Below are 19,278 nucleotides of genomic sequence, written 5' to 3' on the forward strand. Positions count from 1 at the left end.
ACATGTGGCTTTCTAGGTGTTCTCTTCTTGTCACCATGGTGCTGCATGTAGGGCTTCTTATGTCGTTCTTGTTGACTTGACTAGCCCATGCTGGCTTCCACACACTTTTGCGGGTGCCCCGTTGAAATTTCACGATAACCTTTATATGGCATTCAGACTGGCATTTAAGGATGACCTTGATAACCGTGCCCTTACAATTCTCAAAACGTATTTCACGACAGAAACAACTTTACAATCCCTTTTGATTGGGACAAAGGAAACTCGTCCGACACGAGTCATACGTACGTGGATGATTTTTTAATGCATACGAATACTATTTTCACAGATCCATAAACCGTAGACACAAGAGGACGAACGACTTGTCTACAGTAATGCTATTAGTAGATCGGCAGGGTCCAAAGACAAGCACAACAAAGTCGGCTGTAGATCCGTTGCTGCATACGAGGGCTCCAGGGACCATTTTCCCAAGAGAACTCTCCTCCTTTGACTATACCTCGGACTACCATAAAGAAGGAGGCCTCGCACTATCGCTTACACATCCAGGTCTCTCAACTTTATCTCTACCGGGATATCGTCTATAATGCCCAAAGATAACTGGGCTCATCATAGTAAACGGAGAATATCATGTACTCTGGTCTCTTTCAACCACTGCTCAAATGCTCAATTGATCATAACAAAAAGTGAAAACAAATGTCCATCTCTCCTTTACGTATATATATTGTACATCAATTGAATATCGTATGCTAACCTAAAGTTGTCCTGAGACCACATGAATCCGCTCATCCAACTCCGCTTATCACGTAGTTCTATTCAGTCTATTTACTAGTTCTACCCATGATGAATACACCTAAAATCACTACACCCAAGAAACCAATAGCAGCAGGCAAAGCCATTTCTTTAGGTAGAACACCACCTATTAATTCCGGTCCTGCTCCTGGTGTACCTGGACTTGGTCCTTTTGAATGAACAGCACCTGTTTGTCCATACGTGGGCTCCGTTGATGGGTCCGCAGTTGGTTCTTCCATCTTCTTTTCGGCTTCTTCCACTCCCTTAATTTCTTGTTCAACTTCCTTGAGTTGTTCAACGGCTTTTTCTCCTCCTATATCTCGGGCGAATTCTTCCCATACTTTGCCCCCATCAATTAACAATACCACTCTGTCAGATTTCTGTCCTCTAGCAATTCGAACTGCATCTGCGACATCGCCATCGGCTGTCATAGTGACTAAATCACCCTCGTCGTCGGTATAATGAAGTGTGAAATTGGATGGGTCGGGTAAATGAACTTCTTGTCCTTCCTTAGCTCCTTCAGCGGTGAAAAATGGGTCGGTCAAAAGTTTACCAGCAACGATATCTCGCAGTAATTCGTACGAATCATGTCGTGCTTGGAATCGATGAGTTCGTCCAGATGGCGTTCGGAATTTGAACACGTATGTACCGTCGTCGACTGGAACGGGATTTGGTGCAACAGAAGAGGCAGCTCCACGTTTCTCAAACTCAGAAGCATTGTCGTCGACGGCTGAGGCGGAGTCATTGGGCATAACTTCGGAGATGGGTGAAGTCATGGAAGAAAGACCACGTCCGTGCGTTGGTCGAGAAGGTGTATCAGGTCGTTCAGAGGCGGAAACAACGGAGATGGAGTCGTCGTCTCCTCCAGCACCAGGTAGGGTTTCAAAGAATTTACCCCACATGGGTCCGCTTTCGTTGTTTGACTGATCTTCGTTCATCGATTCGATCTGTCAGGTCCTGTTAGCTAATTTTCGCGTCGCAATACCAAGCGCAAAACAGCTCACCTGCTCAAGAGTCGCGTAAGTAAGCTTGAGAACATCCACAATACCAAGAAGTCGACCATCAGCATCGACAACGGGAAGATTGAGGTAGTGGCCATCTGTCAAAAGAATTAGCCTTTTCACTCATTTATCTTTCCAGTGAACTCACTATGCATCTTTTTCAACGCATCTTGGACAACCATGTTAGGAGGAGCAGTATCAGGATGCGGAGTCATGACTCTGACAACACTGCATCTTGATGCGTCAAGACCGGCAGCGATGACTCTAAGAACAATGTCTTTAGAAGTGAAGATACCCGCAATCTTGGGGATATTGTTTCCACCGCTAACACCGGAAATTGCGGATGTACCAGCGTTGACTTCCATCACACAGACAGCGGTAGTTCGTCTTTCTTTCATGATCTTGGCAGCCTCTCGCACGGATGTTCGGGGGGTAACGGTAGCAGGTGAGAGTCTTGTGTCGATGACTGTGGTCAAGTCAGGAAGAGCCATTCGGTCTTTGAGCGCATCAACGTATGCCATCATGGCGGCAGCTTGAGGATTGGTGGAGAGACCGGGACCAAGTTCTGATTGAACTCCAGCCAGAGCGGCGTGAAGTTGGGAGGTAGCCGATGAACTTCGCTCGACTTTGGCGAGAGCCTCGTGGAATACTTTGGTGATATCGAGTAAACCGACAACATCCCCATCCTCATTACAAACCGGCTGAGAGACGTAAGTCAATTAGCTTTGCATTCAGCCATCTTCTCTGCAGACTCACCAAGTGTCTGAAACCTTTGCTAACCATCAATTGCAAAGCTTCGGTAGCAGATGTAGTGTCTCGAGTGACCATTGGGTTTTTGGTCATGATTTGTGCAACAGTGGTAAGTCGAGGATCAAGACCTTCAGCCGTTACCTATATACGCGATAAACTCAGCTCGGTGAATACGAATAGTGAGTTCAGGCCGACTTACTCTGAAAGCCAAATCTTTAGCAGTAAAGATACCGCTTAAGCCTTCTTCGTCATCGACGACGAGAACACAATCGGCACGTTTGGCGGCACACAATTGAGAAGCATCCGCGACGTTCATTGCCTCTGGAACGGTGAGAGCTGGGCTGGGTCGAAGCCCGGCCACAGTACCTTTTTGAGGTTTCCTGGTACTTCTTTTACCGGTTGATTGGGAAGAAGGTGCGCCCGAGCCGGGTCGTTTTCGCGAAAGTTCACTCTCAATCTTCTTTCTAAGCGACTGTAATTTTCCAGCGAATCCAGTCGATTGTGAACGAGACAAAGTAGAATGATAACGTGGTCGATGGGGTATATCATCAGGTTCAACAGTAGGCGGTAGTTGACCAGGAGTGGAAGAACCAGATGAAGGCGCAGAAGGGAATGGAGTGGATTTTGATTTTTGTTTAAATGGATTTGAAACCGTACGATGTAATTTCGACGGTGCAGGTAGGGCCGCAGGTGGTACAGCCAATAGTTCAGAAGCGGTTATCGTTGGTGCAGGTGCAGGTGTAGATGCAGCATGTGGTATTGGGGGTCGTTCCATTATTGTAGATGAGTTTGTTGATCGTATCGATGAAGGTGGTGTATCCAGTGGTATTTGTGTTGTAGATGGAGGAATGATATCGTATCCGGATTCCGATTGAGGACGTGACATTTTGTTGATAGTAGGAAGGGATGATGCAGATGAAAGGGGTGTCTGAGTAAGAAAAAACAACGCCAAAATAGATTATATGAGCCAGATGGTGAAAAAAGGAAAGAGAAGTAGATAGGAATGTATGATTTGGTGTGGATAACGGCTTCGGACGCAGACGGAATTATACGATAAGATGGGAATGAGAGAGTGGAAAGTGAAAGATGTGAAAGATGTTTCGATTGATGCTTTTTCCCAAGGCAAGTCGGTCGGAGCAACTCGCTCAGGGGTCAAAACAAAGCAAAAATCAAAACAAGTCGCGGTCGAACCGCCGGAATTACTGGATGCGTATTGCAGCAAACCGGTTCTTTCATGTAGTTACACAAAGGAAAAGATGTAATGAATGGATATGATCAAAGGGGGGAAAAGAATAACGGAATGAGATGAGAAAGGAATGTGATGAAATGTAAAGAAGAATGGGTAATGGGATGGGTCAAAAGCGTTGTTTACACAAGCCACAAAACACTAAGATAAAACACCCTTAAGACTGCCGACAGAATTGTGAATGGAATGGAGCGTGATGTACGCTCATATACCATCCATCCTCAATTCTTTGAGAGTGAAGCATTTCACAACTCATGGAGAAACTGAGTCTGAAGCTTCGAAGGAGGATTTGATGCAGTGCAAAAAGAGATGGATAGGGAAGGACATTATATGAAAACGGCAAACTCACCTCATCCCTCTTACTCTGCTTCTTCCTGGTATCCGCCGCTGGTGAATGAGTGTTCATGTTGGGATTGACTGCAGCTTCGTATGTTGAATGTGGTAGTTGATGATGTAGACCTCCGTTTGGGACAGGTATACGTGACATGGGTCGATGTCAAGGATCTAGAAGACAAGTGGGTTGAGCGTAAGTACAGTATGGAATATTGGATGGTATTTTGAGAACAACAGAGAGTGTAGACAGAGGGTTGAAAGTATGAGACGCGACTGACGCGTGCTTTTTTGACTTTTACCAGACAGTCATGACGTGTGAATATCGCTGGCTGAGGGCGGGATCAATTGTATCTCGAGCTAGTTCTATGATGCTCTCCGAAGCAACTCATTTTATTGTGTTAAGTTATATATTGTCGAACATGAAAGCAGAAGTCGATCAAGAGATGTGCTGAGGAAACCATACCAGTCAATCAAAACACAAGTAGGCACAATGAGTTTAGTGAGTCGGCCTCCAACCATACATAGTGTTCAGTTGAATTAGTTGCAGAAGCTGACCATAAAGCAAAACGTAGCTACCACCTGAAGATGAAGGGGATGGAGTGGAGGTAGCTTGGGGTGAGTTTGAATATCACTAAAAAGTAGAGTGTGATTTGCCAAAGCAATACTGACAATCTCAAAAGAGGATCAGCAACGTATAAACACGTTCTCAAAGTTGAATAATCGGATGTCTGATATACAAGATCTGTTGAAGATAAAGAATGTAAATCGTAATACCCTTGACTCCGCTCAGTTCGCCTGTTGGAATAAAAGCTGACAGGGCCAAAATACCTGCGGTCTCGTAGGAAGAGAAAGAATATTACGACGATCTTTCTACCGAGTTAGAATTGGCAGATGAAGATTCAGAACCAATATTATATAAACTAGGAGAAGCTTTCTTTCATCTCAAATTGAAAGATGCTAGAAGACAATTAAAATCGGATTTGAAGAGATATGATACAGAGATCGAAGAATTAGAAGGGAAAAAAGGTGAATGTGAAAAAGGAATGAAAGATTTGAAAGTTCATTTGTGAGTAAACGTCACCGTCATCTTTAGTGTTAATCCCACTAGGTCTGAGTGTGAACTGAAATTGACTGACTGGTCTGACGCAGATACGCCAAATTCGGCAAACAAATCAACCTTGAAACTGGACCATAAAACTGATGACGAAAGTCCTTGGGTGCAGTGACAGTAGAGAAGAAACAAGATCATATGTATTATCATGCATCATTATACCCTTTGTACTGCCTATCTCTTTTGATACCAGATACACTATCCTATGGATTCTGAGATGTTTCGTCGATTTCGATTTCACGTTCTATCGTATCGTCATTCTCGATCTCCCCTTTTTTACCATATTTTTTCTTTGCTTTTTTGGCTCTATTACTTTTCCTTCTCCTTTCTTTTTCTGCTTTAATCTCAGCTTTTGTATATGTTCCACTCAACTTCTGTTCTTCTTCTTTTTGTAATGCTTTTTTACCTTTCTTCTTTCCCTCTCCCTCTCCCTCTCCTTCTTCCCTTTGTTCCGCTTTCGATATCGGTATCAGAAGGGATTCTAATTGAATATTTTTGGATTGTTCATTCTCATATCCTGGTAATTGACCTAAAGATCTTAACATGTCTAATTTTTCAGCTAAGATCCTTCTGGCAGCTTTACGATTCTCTTCTCTTGATCTAGTGGGTTGAGCTTGAACTCTTATACCTGTAGGTATGTGAGTCAATGAAACTGATGAATTCGTTTTATTTATAGCTTGACCACCTGGTCCTCTCCCTAGATATAAAAGTACCATCGCGTCAGCGTCACATTTCTGCCTGCCACGGAAAGTCAGGTAGACGCCATGGCCGGTACTTGCAGTACGAAGCCTTATGTATATCATAGGGGACTCCATTAAGATCAAACACTCACCCTTGACAAACTTTTCATCTAAATCAGATTCGGGTATCTCTAATTTCCTCTGACGTGATAATATCCTATTGAGACGTTTTATCGATCCAGGTAATTTCGGTCGATGTAATACCTGATCTTTGAATGCAGGCAAGGAACCGTTCTGATAGTAGGTGTTACGAGTATTAGGTGACAGCCCCTTATCACAATCCCAAACGAGGGACTTACATCCGATATCTCTCCTATTTCCAGCTCAAGCCCTTCCTCTAGCTTCTCTGATCTCTCATCTCTCTGCACTGGTTGTGGTTGTGGATCATCATCCCCAAATAGATCGTCTGGTATATTTACAGTGTCTTTCTGCTTGCAATCAGTTGAGATACTGTAGTTTCGATGATGTATCCAATGACTACATCCCACGGCTTGAGCAGTACATATCGCCCTGCGGAGGGGGTTTGAGCTGTACGAGGCTCTCAATAGCGGTCGGAGTATCGGTCCCTGCATGTTTCTGAAGCAGCTGTTTCTATATATGTATCTTCACTGTTCTTTGTTGTTAATCAACTCTTGATGTTTGCCGAGTGAACCATTTAAGGGACTGCACGAAGCGGCGATCACCGTGGCTCACTTTGAAACCTGAAACACGTCCCATCAGAGTAATGTAGGTGATGATAACAGGCCTTGCATCTGGCTAAAATAGCTTTGTTGAAACTTCTCATCACCTCCCCATCCACCTGACAACTATAAGAGCGGCGTATCGAACCAAGGTCATAGGCACATGTTGAGCGAATATCGAAGGTCCTACCACGAGATCCTCATATAGGCGATATCCTCGAGAGATAATTGTGGTCCGATCAACAACGAAGAATATCATATCCCGTTCAATCATGGCTGGGATACCGGTGTTCGTAGCTATATTAGTCGGGCTGATTTCATCTTTTGTACAATCACTAGGTGAGTCGAATGCCTTCGTCTATTTGTTCTTGCTTTAGCTTTGACATCTCGATGATGCCGACCAGTCTCCCAGATCATCGGAAAGAGGTCCATTAAACTAATGTATCATGTGTATCCATTCATAGGATTGACTATTCAACGTAAATCACATGTGTTGGATTCAAATTTACCAATATCATCAAGGAAGAAACCTATTAAAAGACCACTATGGTTATTTGGATTTGGGATTTACATGACATCTAATATATTTTCAACGATATTTCAACTAGATGCTTTACCTATCGTTATCCTAGCACCTTTAGGAGCGGTTTCATTAATTTATAATGCTATTTTAGCAAGGGTGATGTTGGGTGATCAATTCGGTTCAACATGGATCATAGGTACCGCTCTAATCGCATTGGGTGCTGTTGGAATAGCTATTTTTGGTGTCGTTGAAGAATCTCATCATGGTTTGAATGAAATTTTACTTTTATTCAAAAGACCTCCTTTCGTCGTTTTCTTTACTATTACAAGTTTCTTGACTGCTTTGGTATTGATCGGAGTGAGTAAATTTCATAAACCTTTTCTTATGAAATAGTCAATGTCATAGCCTGGGGCCTGGGGCCTGCAAGCTGATACGATAATAAAACAGGCTCACATAGCTTCATTTCATGTATATCGGCAATTATCTCGTATACAATTACCTGACGATAATTCTGGAGATTCAACACCTACTTCTTTAGTACCATCCAATTACGCTTCGTCACATACAGCCTCGCCCGCTATACCATTCCGTACGACCAGAAATAGTAAACAATGGAAACCATTATTATCGTCGTCATCAGATTCAGCATCCTCTTTCATCCCGAATAGTAACAAGCCGGATGATATAGGATATCAAACTCAAATTCATAAACTCTCAATCACTATACCAAATACTACGCTGCAAAATCCAGCAACAGGCCCCAATCAGAATACAGACGCGAACCCGAGTACCAATTCGATCAACTGTACTATAACCTCAAAACAGCAAAGAACGTTGACTTTATGTGGATTAGCATTCGCGTCTGCATCCGGAACGTTATCTGGCATGTGCCTGGTATTAGCAAAAGCAGCGGTTGAGTTACTGGTCATATCGATAAATCATTGGAGAACAGGTCAAGGTGAAAATGAATTTCTAAAATTGCAAACTTGGTTCCTATTTCTCGGTTTAATAATATGTGCAGTATTACAATTGGTTTATCTAAATCACAGTTTGACTTTTGCTGGTCCAGCTATTATCTGTCCTTTGGCTTTCTGTTTCTTCAATCTAAGTAGTATATTCAGTGAGTCACTTCGTCTTCTCCTCGTTCTCCCTTTCCTTTCCAAAAACGCTGCATGTGCGGTGGCGGAGAAAATTTGGTTAAATCGTTGCTGATTTTTATATGTATTTCTCTTTCAGGTGGAATGGTATTCTACGATCAATTTTCTCGGTTATCAACTATTCAAATCACTTTTGTCTCACTAGGTGTAGCGATCTTATTGATAGGAGTATGGGTCGTCTCGGCCGTTCAACCTGATTCAGCAGTTGACGTGGGAACTTGGATAGAAGAAGAATCGAATATTGATATTGAAGAAGAAGGAGAATCGTTTTTCCCTCATCAAGAATCACAATCTCCAACAGATCATGACGAGAATGGACCATTAGCTCCTTCTTCTCAAATATCGAATCAAGATCGAATGACTCAATCCTACCCCCAACCTCAATCCCAACGAACGTCGCTCAATTTCACGAATAACAATAATGATGAAACAAGTACACCACCGACATTACATAGATCAGTATTCTCAAATCCTGATATACCATCACCGACTCGCGCTCACCCTCACCCTCAAACTCCTACATCACCATTATCACCTATATCGAGAAAGCATAGAAGGACACGATATGGTTCTTTGATACCTGATTTAGTACCCACCGGTGCACCTACTGGATTCTCAATTGGTTTAGGTGCTTCATCACCTGGTTTCGCATTAAGATCAGGCAGTTTTAGTCATGATGGTGAATTTCATCCTCATCATGGTCACTCTCCCTTGATAGGTCATCCAAACGCAAATGCAAATGCCAGTGGAAGTGGGAGCGGGAGCGGGAGCGGCCTGATAGGTCTGGGATTAAATTCAGAATCGGGACACGGACATTCAAGGATAAGGAGTAGATCTGAAGGTCAAAGGGGTTTAATGGCAATTATTACTGGACAAGATGAATCTGCATACGAAGCCAGAACAGAAGATCAAGATCCGGATCAACAAGGAGGTGAACACCGACAGGAGGATAATCAGACAGAAGGTGAATTGAGAGAATGGAGAGAAGGTGATAAGAGGAAAGCATGGTGGGAGAGATTATTCGGTAGAAAGACGAATCGGAACAAGATCAGGTTGGAAGGTGACGAAGGGTCCTAAGTCTACGATCTGCACTAGCATTGTGACTACCTTTGTATGTTAAGTGTTATCTCAGTGCTCTGAGATAAATCACCCCTGTATATGTGTAAGGATTTTCGGTAGGATCACCATGTTTTTGGTTGCAATAAATGCATTTTACCATAGGATAACACATTTTGCATGGTGTAGGCACATCCGATGCTCGTCTCGCACGGATACACACGATCTATTGAACCTTTTCCTCCTTTTTGGAAATTGTATTATAGAAGAATAATCCACTGAGCATTATGATATGTCCTCCTAATAATAATCCGGATGAAAGTGGGGTAGCAGGTGCGATTTCCCAAGCGTATTCAATCATGCACCAAACGACGATACTATAAGGATACATAACAAATAATTGAGTTCGTTGTTGGCAGTCAGCAAATTTAGATGAATGTGACTTACCCTAAAGGTAAATTACCCCATGAACCACCCGAGTAAAGTAAGAACGGTAATTGATGAAAATACCATGATTGGAATTGATAATGCAACGATCTAGCAAATAGTATTCCAATCACATTGGATGTGAAAAGGGTCAAAGGGATATCTGAGTTTCATTGACGATACATTCAGGTCAGCTTCCTCTCCATCAACTTAGCAATTCTGATGAACATACGATATGAAGGTAACTGCTTTGGAGAGATAGCGGGGTTATTCCAATTCGATAAACCGTTCTTAAGAACACTCAATGTACCCCCTGGTATAGGAGACCACTTGAGCGCGGCAAATAGTATGATCACTCCCAGCTAATTTCAGATCTCAGTTTGAGGACAACAGGAACATATATGATTGCGAGAAACTCACATGTCCAGCTAAAAGCATTACTGCTCTTTCTCTACTCAAGAAACTCTTTTCATCGATAAATCTCCAATTCACAGTCCATTCATATAAGAACTGCCGTGAGAAATCAAATGCAGATGTGAAGTATTTCTTGGCCAAAAACGTCGATGAAAGAAAATATGGTGCAGGTAATATGACCTATATATGATCAACGTCAGCCCTGTTTGATACCTTGGGATTAGTGTATCCTAGTGTATTTGAGAAACTGTTGGTCAGAGGAAGAAGAGAGGTGTTTCACCAGAAAGCTTACTTGGATCAAAGAGATGATTCCTAATCCTTCCATAGTACCATAAATTCCTCTATACTGAAATAGCAAAACCAATAAACCAGGAAGGAAAAGTAAGATATTCATCTTGATCCCTAATGCCAAACTTTCGACATCATCCGTGAGGTAAGCCAGTCATCCTATATAAGCAGCCTTGGTATAAACCAGCTCACCTGAATAAGGTACATCCAATTCTCCAACCTTTCTTCCCACCGCTCATCATAGCGATCACACTAGAATAGAAAACCATCATTGCAATAGGATCATTGAATAGCCTTAACAGGAATATCGAATGTGCCCTTTTGGAAAGTGTTAATGGCACAAGTAATATTTGAGGATAGTGTCGATTGGTCATAATTGATATCCTGGATCCTGATCCTCTCCCAGCAAGAAAGTGAATAGTCGATATAGACAGAAGGGTTATCAAGTAGAATATCAAGAAGATATATTGGGCAGGGCGGATGTCTTCTATTGAAGGTAATAATTTATAAAATAATGTGTAGATGTATAGATGTAATGCTGGGTATCTGCCAGATGTAATCAGTTGAGATTGGGAATGTAGCCGTTGCGTAATCGACTCGCCGTGTGAGAGGAGATAGGATTCATATGCTCACACTAATGGTCCAGTTTCTCCTTCGATCCTCGAATAATCCCTTTCTCCTTCCAAGAACATTTCAACTTGTTGCATATATGCTGGCCAATCAATCTTTGTATCTGGTTCAGAGGAGGTATATAAGCTCATTGTAATCAAGTTGACTCATGACTCATTATTTAAATCTGGATACTCGCAAGGTATTCTCCATATTATCAACATTCCCAAAACGGCTTCTCCCAGTACTAGTAGAGTGACGAAATGCCAATACCATTTTCTATCGAATAACAGAGCTCGAACGAAATTGATCCCTTGTTGTACTGATCCATTTGGCTGTATCTGTATCTTTGACTGGTCAGATGGCATCTTGGAGGCAGCACTACCTTTTGCAGGTGATGATGATGAGGTGGAAATTATATTTAATACATCTCATCATGAGCTGCTCAACTATTTCAGACACGTCAATAAATGTTTTCGCAGCTGCATGCAAGCTTTTGCGTGGTTGAGCCTTTCCAACGGAAATTCTCTGCCGGCCGATCCGGAAACCGAACCGGGGAGCTTTCAGTCGCAATCTTTGCATCTATTCGCATGGAATCAGTTATCGTTCACACATGTTGACTCAAAGACATTGATAGAGCTCACGAATAGATGATCAATCACGAAATGAAACAGTACAGCAATGGATGCCTGGATAACAAGTGGTTTTGAGTCTACCGACAATCGACCGAGTCAAGGGGACTTTGGCCAAATTATAACAATTTTGATAGCATCAAGATCTCTTTCGCTTTGATAGTCGAGATATTCTTCGGTTCCTTCTGGAGAGTGATCATATACAATGATGATTACTGTCGTGTGATCACCATGACGGGGGAGATGCTGGTTGTTTATATGAAGGAATAGGCGGGATACGGACAGATCAATGACATCACTTTTGGTGTTGGAGCTGAATACCCTCTTACTGAGAACAGCTCCGCCTGGCACGGTTGCACCATCACCTTTCCCTCTAGTATGCTGTCTACATGCAGATTCTGTCCATAGATGTGGTGCATCAAGACTCCAAGTGTATTTTGCAGTCTCTCATCATATTTCATGTGGTATTGAGATACTGCCACATGTCTAGTATGTGACCGCCTTTTTCCATAACGGGGAGACGCGCCTGCCTGCCTGCCTCGCAGCAATTGAACACTTGGAATAGTTTAATTTAACCTTCTCCTCCAAGTTTGCCGTACTCGATTGATATCTTCTGTTTGGTCTGATAGACATTGTCTCTTCCTGTCCTGTCCTGTCCTTGCTTGCATTTTTCAGAGGAGAGAAACGTATTGCACGTAGATACGATTGTGTACACCTCTCTACTTGGTCGGTCGCCGTGCAGAGGTAAATACCGACAATACGCATTAGTGCCAAGATGGACTCGGTTTTAAGATCACAGTCTACTTCATCGATGAAGAGACGATCACCGCCACCGTCACGTACACAATCACCACCACCCATAATGACAGTAGGAGGATCAGCCTCATCCTACGGATTACCAGGAAGAGGAGGCTCAAACCCTATCTCAAGAGGTTCAGTCAGTGGTGGATATGGTAATATAGGATTAGGTCAAGTTCAATCAAATCAACATCAAGGTTATGATAACGATAATGGTAATAATGATAATGATCCTACATTGGGTGGATTAATGGATGAACCTTCACAGATGAATGGTATTGGAGGCTCAAATTCGAATAACAATTCTTCTTCAACAATGAATAATGGATATGCCTATTCAACAACTTTGAGAAGACAAGTTTCAATGACAGATTCATTTCCAAGTTTCAACTCATCGCCTAGAATAGGTACCGCAAGTAACAGAAGAGACTCATCACCCGTCAGATCAAACAATCTATCAGCTTCACCTTATCGTAATCAAAATCAACACCATCATCCTCTGACAAATGGTGGATTATCATATGAAGATGACATCGAAGAGGAACAAGGTTTCGTGGGGAAAGTAATAGCTTACGGTAAAAGAGTAATGGGTAAAAAAGATTACGAGGAAATCAAAATGCAAGACGAAAATAAACGGTTAGAGAACGAAAGAAGACAAAGAGAAACTCCAAGTGCTATTTTCGCTCATAAAACTATTGATGTGAGTGAGGGATTGAACGAGTCTTGATGGGTCGAACGAGTGGTACACCGATTTGCTATACTGACGCAAGATGCAATTTACCTCCTTAGGAAACACTCACATCGCTCTCTTCACATCCTACTCAAGGATTGTCGACATCATCTTTATCAGCTTTACTAGCCAGATATGGCCCTAATGAATTCGAATTACCACCCGCAGATCCATTATTCCTCAAATTCGCTAAACAAGTATATGAGAATCCATTGATTTTACTTCTACTTGGAAGTAGTGTTGTCAGTGCCTTGATGGGTAACTATGATGATGCCGCTTGTGTGGTCGTTGCCGTGGGAATAGTTTTGACTGGTGAGTTAGCTTTGACTTAGAGCGGAGAGGTTGGGGATCCTGGCTGTTGTGATCATAAGTGAAGGACGCCAGATGCCACTGAACAGGAAATGTAAACGAAGATCAGTGGCAATGCATCTGTTCTGGGGCTCTCGTAGCTGATATGCGGACTCTGCTTAGTCGGCTTCGTGCAGGAGCAAAGATCGGAGAAGTCACTCGAAGCTCTGAACAAGGTAAGCTATAATTTCTACCCCTCGATTCGGATTATTGTTAAACAGACATTGTGAACACAGCTCGTGCCGCATTATTGTCATCTAATACGGTAAGTTCCCGGCGAACAGGAAGAAAGGCTCTGGAACTAATGTCTACTGGCTGATCCGCAGGAATGGTCACCCTCTCACACCTCTAGCCAATGGTCTCCTTCCCGGTGACTTGGTGACCTTTTCAGTCGGAGATAGGATTCCAGCCGATATCCGACTTATCACTGCTGTATCGCTTGAGATTGACGAATCAGCATTGACAGGAGAAACTAGACCCGCGAGGAAAAACACTGATATCTGCGAAAGAGGAGAAGGAGAAGATACACACGGTGAAGGTGGTGGGAAAGCACTAGGTGAAAGACATTGTATGGCTTTCATGGGTACTCTAGTCAGAAGTGGTAAGTTTACCTTCTGCCCACAACATACCGCATTTTACTGATAGCAGGATGTGGGAGTAGGCCATGGTTCAGGTATAGTCGTTGGGACTGGGAAAGATACTGAATTCGGAGTGATCTTCTCCATGATGCAGGACGTAAGTCGCTCAGCTGCAAAGAATTGGGAAGGCCGATAAAGCTGATCATGCTACCTACAGGTCGAAGAAAAACGGACACCTTTACAATTAGATATGGATGATTTAGCCAAACGACTATCTCTTTTTTCTTTTGGAGTAATAGGAATAATCTTCCTTATTGGCGTACTGCAAAACAGAGATTGGCTGGAGATGTTCACGATAGGAGGTGAGTTAGAGCTTGGGGATCATTCCGAGTCATGCTTACCGACGTAAAACAAAGTTTCACTTGCCGTCGCTGCTATCCCTGAGGGACTACCGATCGTCACTACCGTTACTCTCGCTTTGGGAGTGTTGAGAATGTCGAAACGAAAGGCCATCGTCAAGAAGCTGCCTAGTGTCGAAGCGCTGGGTAGTGTTTCCGTAATCTGTTCAGACAAAACGGGTGAGTATCCAATTTCCGCCGTGTGGATCATTGCTGAATCAATTTAACAGGTACGCTCACCAAGAATGAAATGACTGTCACCCATCTTTATGCTGTTGATGAAGTTGTCGATCTTACCCCTCACCTGAACGCAACATCGTATCTTGGACCTAGACGACCTGATCAAGTTGAATTTTCACCTTCACAAGCTATGAAGAAGACTGCTCTTGTTGGAAGTATCTGTAATAACGCCTTCAAGAATGAACAAGGAGTTAATGTAGGGCAAGCTACAGAAGTTGCTTTGCTGAATGTGTTGCCAGTCCTTGGGGCTGATGATCAAAGAAAGGTCAGTTCAGATTTCTGCTCCACCTAGTTATCATGGACTAATGACTGATTCTGCGAATAGAACTTCACACGCAAGAACGAAATACCATTCAGCTCCGAAACCAAGATTATGACCGTGACGGGTTCGCTAAATGGCAGCTCTGACATGGTCTACCTCAAGGGTGCTGTTGAACAAGTGCTATCTCGCTGTCGGTATTACTATGTGACCGATTCCTCCACACCATCACTTGATCCAACAACGCAGAAACTCATACTTGAAAGAGCAACAGAAGTTTCAAAGCAGGGTCTAAGAGTTATCGCTATGGCGTATGGATTCCCCAAAGGCGAAGGAAACGATTTGATCTTTGTCGGATTCCAAGCTATGATGGATCCTCCAAGAAAAGGAGTCGCACATGCTGTATCAGCACTACACAGTGCCGGAGTTCAAGTTGTTATGATCACAGGTGATGCCGAACCTACAGCTTTAGCGATCGCACGTCAACTCGGATTGAAAGTGAACCCTTCGTCAGGAAGCTTAGACTCGTTTGTGGGAGGATCAAGTTGTATGCTTGGAAGTCAAGTTGATCAATTGACGGAAAGAGAATTGATTGAACGTGTACCTGGAATAACAGTTTACGCGCGTACGACACCAAGACATAAAATGGCCATCGTGAAAGCATGGCAAATGCGAGGAGCGGTAGTAGCGATGACAGGAGATGGAGTTAATGATTCACCAGCTTTGAAAATGGCCGATATTGGTATATCAATGGGTAAATCAGGGACTGATGTAGCTAAAGAAGCTGCAGATGTCATTTTGGTTGATGATGACTTTTCATCAATTCTACCTGCAGTGGAAGAAGGAAAATCGATTTTCTACAACATTCAAAATTTCTTATCGTTTCAACTTTCAACTGCAGTCGCTGCATTATCACTAATCACTTTATCGACATTCTTCAAATTGGCAAATCCATTAAACGCCATGCAAATTCTCTTCATCAATATCTTGATGGATGGACCGCCCGCTCAAGCTCTAGGTGTTGATCCTGTTGATAAAGAAGTAATGCGTAGACCACCAAGAAAAAAGGGTGATCATGTATTGTCAAAAAGATTGATTTACAGAGTAGCTTTTTCAGCTACTATGATAGTGTTAGGAACTTTATACATCTACGCTAGGGAAACTAGTGATGGCAGTATGAGTAGAAGGGATCAAACTATGGTGAGTGATTTAATCAGTTTTCTTTTTTGGAGGGGCGAATCTACAGTATATAGAGAGAGAGCTAATCTGATGACTGTCCCCCGATATTAATATATATAGACTTTTACAGGATTTGTTTTCTTAGATTTGGTATCAGCATTACAAAATCGAGGATTAACATGTCCAATGTTCAGAAATCGAATGTTGTTCATAACGATATCGATTTCGTTCATATGTCAATTACTCTTGATTTATATACCTCTTTTACAACACATTTTCCAAACGGAAGCTTTATCAATGAGGGACTTATTCATGTTGATTGGTCTGGCAGGAACTTCGATGGGTTTACATGAAGTTAGGAGATGGTACGAAAGGAAATCTGTCGAAAGGGAAATCATACAAGAAGGTATTGGTAGAATGGCGTGATATCGGAGAAAGAGTTCAATTGTGGACGGGGAATTGAGAATTGAGAATGGAGGGAGACAAGGAGACGAGGATATTTGGTTTTAGCATGGGAAGAAGAGGTAATATCAGGACCCATATTAATATAGTATCGTATAATCACATTATACGGGATAAAATCACATGTCAGTTTTTCAATGCATTTGTCACGATCAGACAAGGCCATATTTACTGCTGTCCTTCGAGACTCTCGAGATGGTGTGATGCATGAACGATAAATTATCTTCTAATCGACTACACTAAAATATGATAGGAGTAGAATTTAAGTGTACCAAATGAGCAAACGCAGCTTAATCTTCGAGCTCAATGACGGTATCATGTTCATCACCTTCATCTCCTGGGATCTTCTCGATCTACAACAAACGCGGCGTGATCAGCGTTTTTGACCTTGACTCGGACCACCATGGATAACAGAAAGTACGGTGTCACTTACGACGTCAAATTCTTCAAGGGACTCAGCGATTATCTTTGTGGCTTTGATTATATCTTCTTCTGAAATGACAAGAGGAGGAGCGAACCGAATGCTATTTTTTTTTTTGTAACACAGGTCGTCAGCATATATCGACTTTAGGGTGACTTTCGCAGTCAAGCCAACTGATAACTGAAAGAAAACTCACATATTGACATGAGTGGGTTTAGCTAATAAACCTTTAGATTTCATCAATAAACATAACTGCCAAGCTGTTCTTCCTTTCTTTGAAACTTTTTCATCAATGACAACACCGTTGAATAATCCCCTTCCTCGGATGATTTTGATGAATGGTGAATTCAGTTTCCGAAGTTCATATCTGAATAATTCTCCTAATTTAGCTGATCTTTCGACTAAATCTTCTTTGACTAGAACATCTAAAGCAGTCATTGCTACTGCGCATCCCAATGGATTTCTGCGAGGCGAGGGGTGTATCAGCTGAAATTTCTTTCTCACACTTGTCGCAGAGACCCAAATACACTCACCCTCCATAAGTAGATCCATGTTCTCCAGGTTTGATGGTAAGCATAATTTCCTTGCTTGCCATAACACATGACACGGGGTACACTAAAATCAGAGCATCTTCAGAGCTGATCATTGATCAAAGAAACAAATGAAGCTTTCCACTCACTGCCACCAGACAAAGCTTTTCCGAGGATGACCATATCGGGTTTGATACCGTCCCATTCGTAGCAGAGCCTGGAATACTGTATATCAGCTAGGTCCGGTTTCAGAGGACATGGTCATGATTTACATTTTACCTGTTCTGGCAAGACCAGTTTGGATCTCATCACAGATCAACAAGACATTGTATTTCTTGCAGATCTCATGGATCTTGGCGAGGTATCCATCATCAGGAACGTAGATACTGTACGCGTTATCAGCTTGAATGCTCGGATGTTTCATGTAAAGATCTAGGTAAGAAGATCAGAGGAGAATAGGAAACTTACCCAGCTTCACCTTGAATAGGTTCAACCAAAAATGCGGCAACTTCATCACCGTATTTCTCAAGTGTTCTTTCCAAGTCTTCAGGATGATTGTAACGGATCAATCCGGTATCCCAATTAGGTCCCACACCTTCCAAGAAAGGACCGAAACCAGCTCTTGATTCAGGATCAGTCGACATTGAAATAATACCAATTGTTCTTCCGTGGAAATTACCATCTACACTTAATACTTTAGCTTTTCCTTCTGGTATTTTCTTCTTTTCGTATCCCCATTTTCTGGCTAGCTTGATTGCTGTTTCTACTGCTTCGGCACCCGTGTTCATAGGTAAGACCATTTCGAATCCGAACATCTTGGTTATCTTTTCAGCGAATGGACCTAGATTGGATGAATAGAAAGCTCTTGAAGATAAGGTAAGTTTAGAAGCTTGAGTTATGAGTGTATTCACTGGTACCGCACATACCATACTTTCAGTTTGACCGTATCGACCGTACGGTAAAGAGAAAGGTGTACTCACAGATATCAGGATGACAGTGACCTTGGTTGACAGCTCTAAAAGCGCACATGGTATTAGTCACCGTACAATTCCCTCAAAAGGACTACTCACGAATAAGCAGCTAAGAAATCAAGGTATTCATTTCCCTCTGGATCCCAAACATGAGCACCTTCTCCTCTTTCGAAGCAGCTACATCGTATGAGATGGGTTGATCAGCTCGAATATCGCGATTGTGGATGTTAAATCTACTGGAATATAGTCGGAATGCCGAAATAGATAAGTGACTTACACGGGTAAAGGGTGGTAATTGTGACTTTGAGCCGTATTCATCGATGATTAGTTGGTATTCCCAAGATGAGGACAAAGGGAGGAAGGATAGAGGAGAGACTCACGCAGAATATTCATGTTCAAGATTGATGATTTCTTGAGTTGAGAATTTCGCTTTTCCACCTACTGGTTGAGCGGGAGCTGAAGGGGTATGTGTAGCTACAGGTGACATCCTGTTTGTCTTGTCTATTGCAATGTGTCTAGGTATATAGAGTAAAGCTGAAAATTGAGATTGAAGATTGAGATCAAGATGAGATGGATTACTCTTCTTTTCTTTTCTTTTCACGGCGGCAAAGA

At 42.5% G+C, this 19,278-nt stretch overlaps 7 protein-coding genes across 7 annotated transcripts; 3 read left to right on the forward strand and 4 right to left on the reverse strand.

Moving 5' to 3' along the window:
- Window positions 1-815: 815 nt before the first annotated feature.
- IL334_003507 (uncharacterized protein) lies at window positions 816-3,423 on the reverse strand (the record flags this gene model as incomplete). The annotated part of the gene is made up of 5 exons (XM_062935237.1): window positions 816-1,733; window positions 1,791-1,885; window positions 1,936-2,488; window positions 2,544-2,678; window positions 2,737-3,423. The coding sequence occupies 5 exons, from the start codon at window positions 3,421-3,423 to the stop codon at window positions 816-818; spliced, it is 2,388 nt and encodes a 795-aa protein (XP_062791288.1).
- Window positions 3,424-4,606: 1,183 nt separating this feature from the next.
- IL334_003508 (uncharacterized protein) lies at window positions 4,607-5,311 on the forward strand (the record flags this gene model as incomplete). Its single annotated transcript, XM_062935238.1, has 5 exons — window positions 4,607-4,615; window positions 4,689-4,731; window positions 4,797-4,876; window positions 4,959-5,182; window positions 5,266-5,311. 5 exons carry the CDS (start codon window positions 4,607-4,609, stop codon window positions 5,309-5,311), a joined length of 402 nt encoding a protein of 133 aa, XP_062791289.1.
- A 119-nt stretch (window positions 5,312-5,430) lies between these two features.
- IL334_003509 (uncharacterized protein) lies at window positions 5,431-6,539 on the reverse strand (the record flags this gene model as incomplete). The annotated part of the gene is made up of 3 exons (XM_062935239.1): window positions 5,431-5,924; window positions 6,060-6,201; window positions 6,267-6,539. 3 exons carry the CDS (start codon window positions 6,537-6,539, stop codon window positions 5,431-5,433), a joined length of 909 nt encoding a protein of 302 aa, XP_062791290.1.
- A 380-nt stretch (window positions 6,540-6,919) lies between these two features.
- IL334_003510 (uncharacterized protein) lies at window positions 6,920-9,404 on the forward strand (the record flags this gene model as incomplete). The annotated part of the gene is made up of 4 exons (XM_062935240.1): window positions 6,920-6,986; window positions 7,112-7,527; window positions 7,618-8,290; window positions 8,407-9,404. The coding sequence occupies 4 exons, from the start codon at window positions 6,920-6,922 to the stop codon at window positions 9,402-9,404; spliced, it is 2,154 nt and encodes a 717-aa protein (XP_062791291.1).
- Window positions 9,405-9,609: 205 nt separating this feature from the next.
- IL334_003511 (uncharacterized protein) lies at window positions 9,610-11,488 on the reverse strand (the record flags this gene model as incomplete). Its single annotated transcript, XM_062935241.1, has 8 exons — window positions 9,610-9,760; window positions 9,831-9,972; window positions 10,042-10,171; window positions 10,230-10,403; window positions 10,516-10,636; window positions 10,704-11,057; window positions 11,145-11,244; window positions 11,320-11,488. The coding sequence occupies 8 exons, from the start codon at window positions 11,486-11,488 to the stop codon at window positions 9,610-9,612; spliced, it is 1,341 nt and encodes a 446-aa protein (XP_062791292.1).
- A 1,039-nt stretch (window positions 11,489-12,527) lies between these two features.
- Window positions 12,528-16,708, forward strand: IL334_003512 (calcium-transporting P-type ATPase, PMR1-type; the record flags this gene model as incomplete). The annotated part of the gene is made up of 11 exons (XM_062935242.1): window positions 12,528-13,250; window positions 13,340-13,592; window positions 13,752-13,804; window positions 13,865-13,893; window positions 13,955-14,229; window positions 14,290-14,363; window positions 14,424-14,568; window positions 14,623-14,784; window positions 14,835-15,109; window positions 15,170-16,303; window positions 16,403-16,708. The coding sequence occupies 11 exons, from the start codon at window positions 12,528-12,530 to the stop codon at window positions 16,706-16,708; spliced, it is 3,429 nt and encodes a 1,142-aa protein (XP_062791293.1).
- Window positions 16,709-17,034: 326 nt separating this feature from the next.
- On the reverse strand, window positions 17,035-19,153 carry IL334_003513 (ornithine-oxo-acid transaminase; the record flags this gene model as incomplete). Its single annotated transcript, XM_062935243.1, has 11 exons — window positions 17,035-17,097; window positions 17,178-17,268; window positions 17,362-17,628; window positions 17,699-17,780; window positions 17,845-17,912; window positions 17,968-18,081; window positions 18,164-18,605; window positions 18,676-18,710; window positions 18,766-18,843; window positions 18,944-18,967; window positions 19,047-19,153. The coding sequence occupies 11 exons, from the start codon at window positions 19,151-19,153 to the stop codon at window positions 17,035-17,037; spliced, it is 1,371 nt and encodes a 456-aa protein (XP_062791294.1).
- Window positions 19,154-19,278: the final 125 nt, after the last annotated feature.

The sequence above is a fragment of the Kwoniella shivajii genome, chromosome 4, assembly GCF_035658355.1.
Source record: "Kwoniella shivajii chromosome 4, complete sequence".
Lineage (NCBI taxonomy): Eukaryota > Fungi > Basidiomycota > Tremellomycetes > Tremellales > Cryptococcaceae > Kwoniella > Kwoniella shivajii.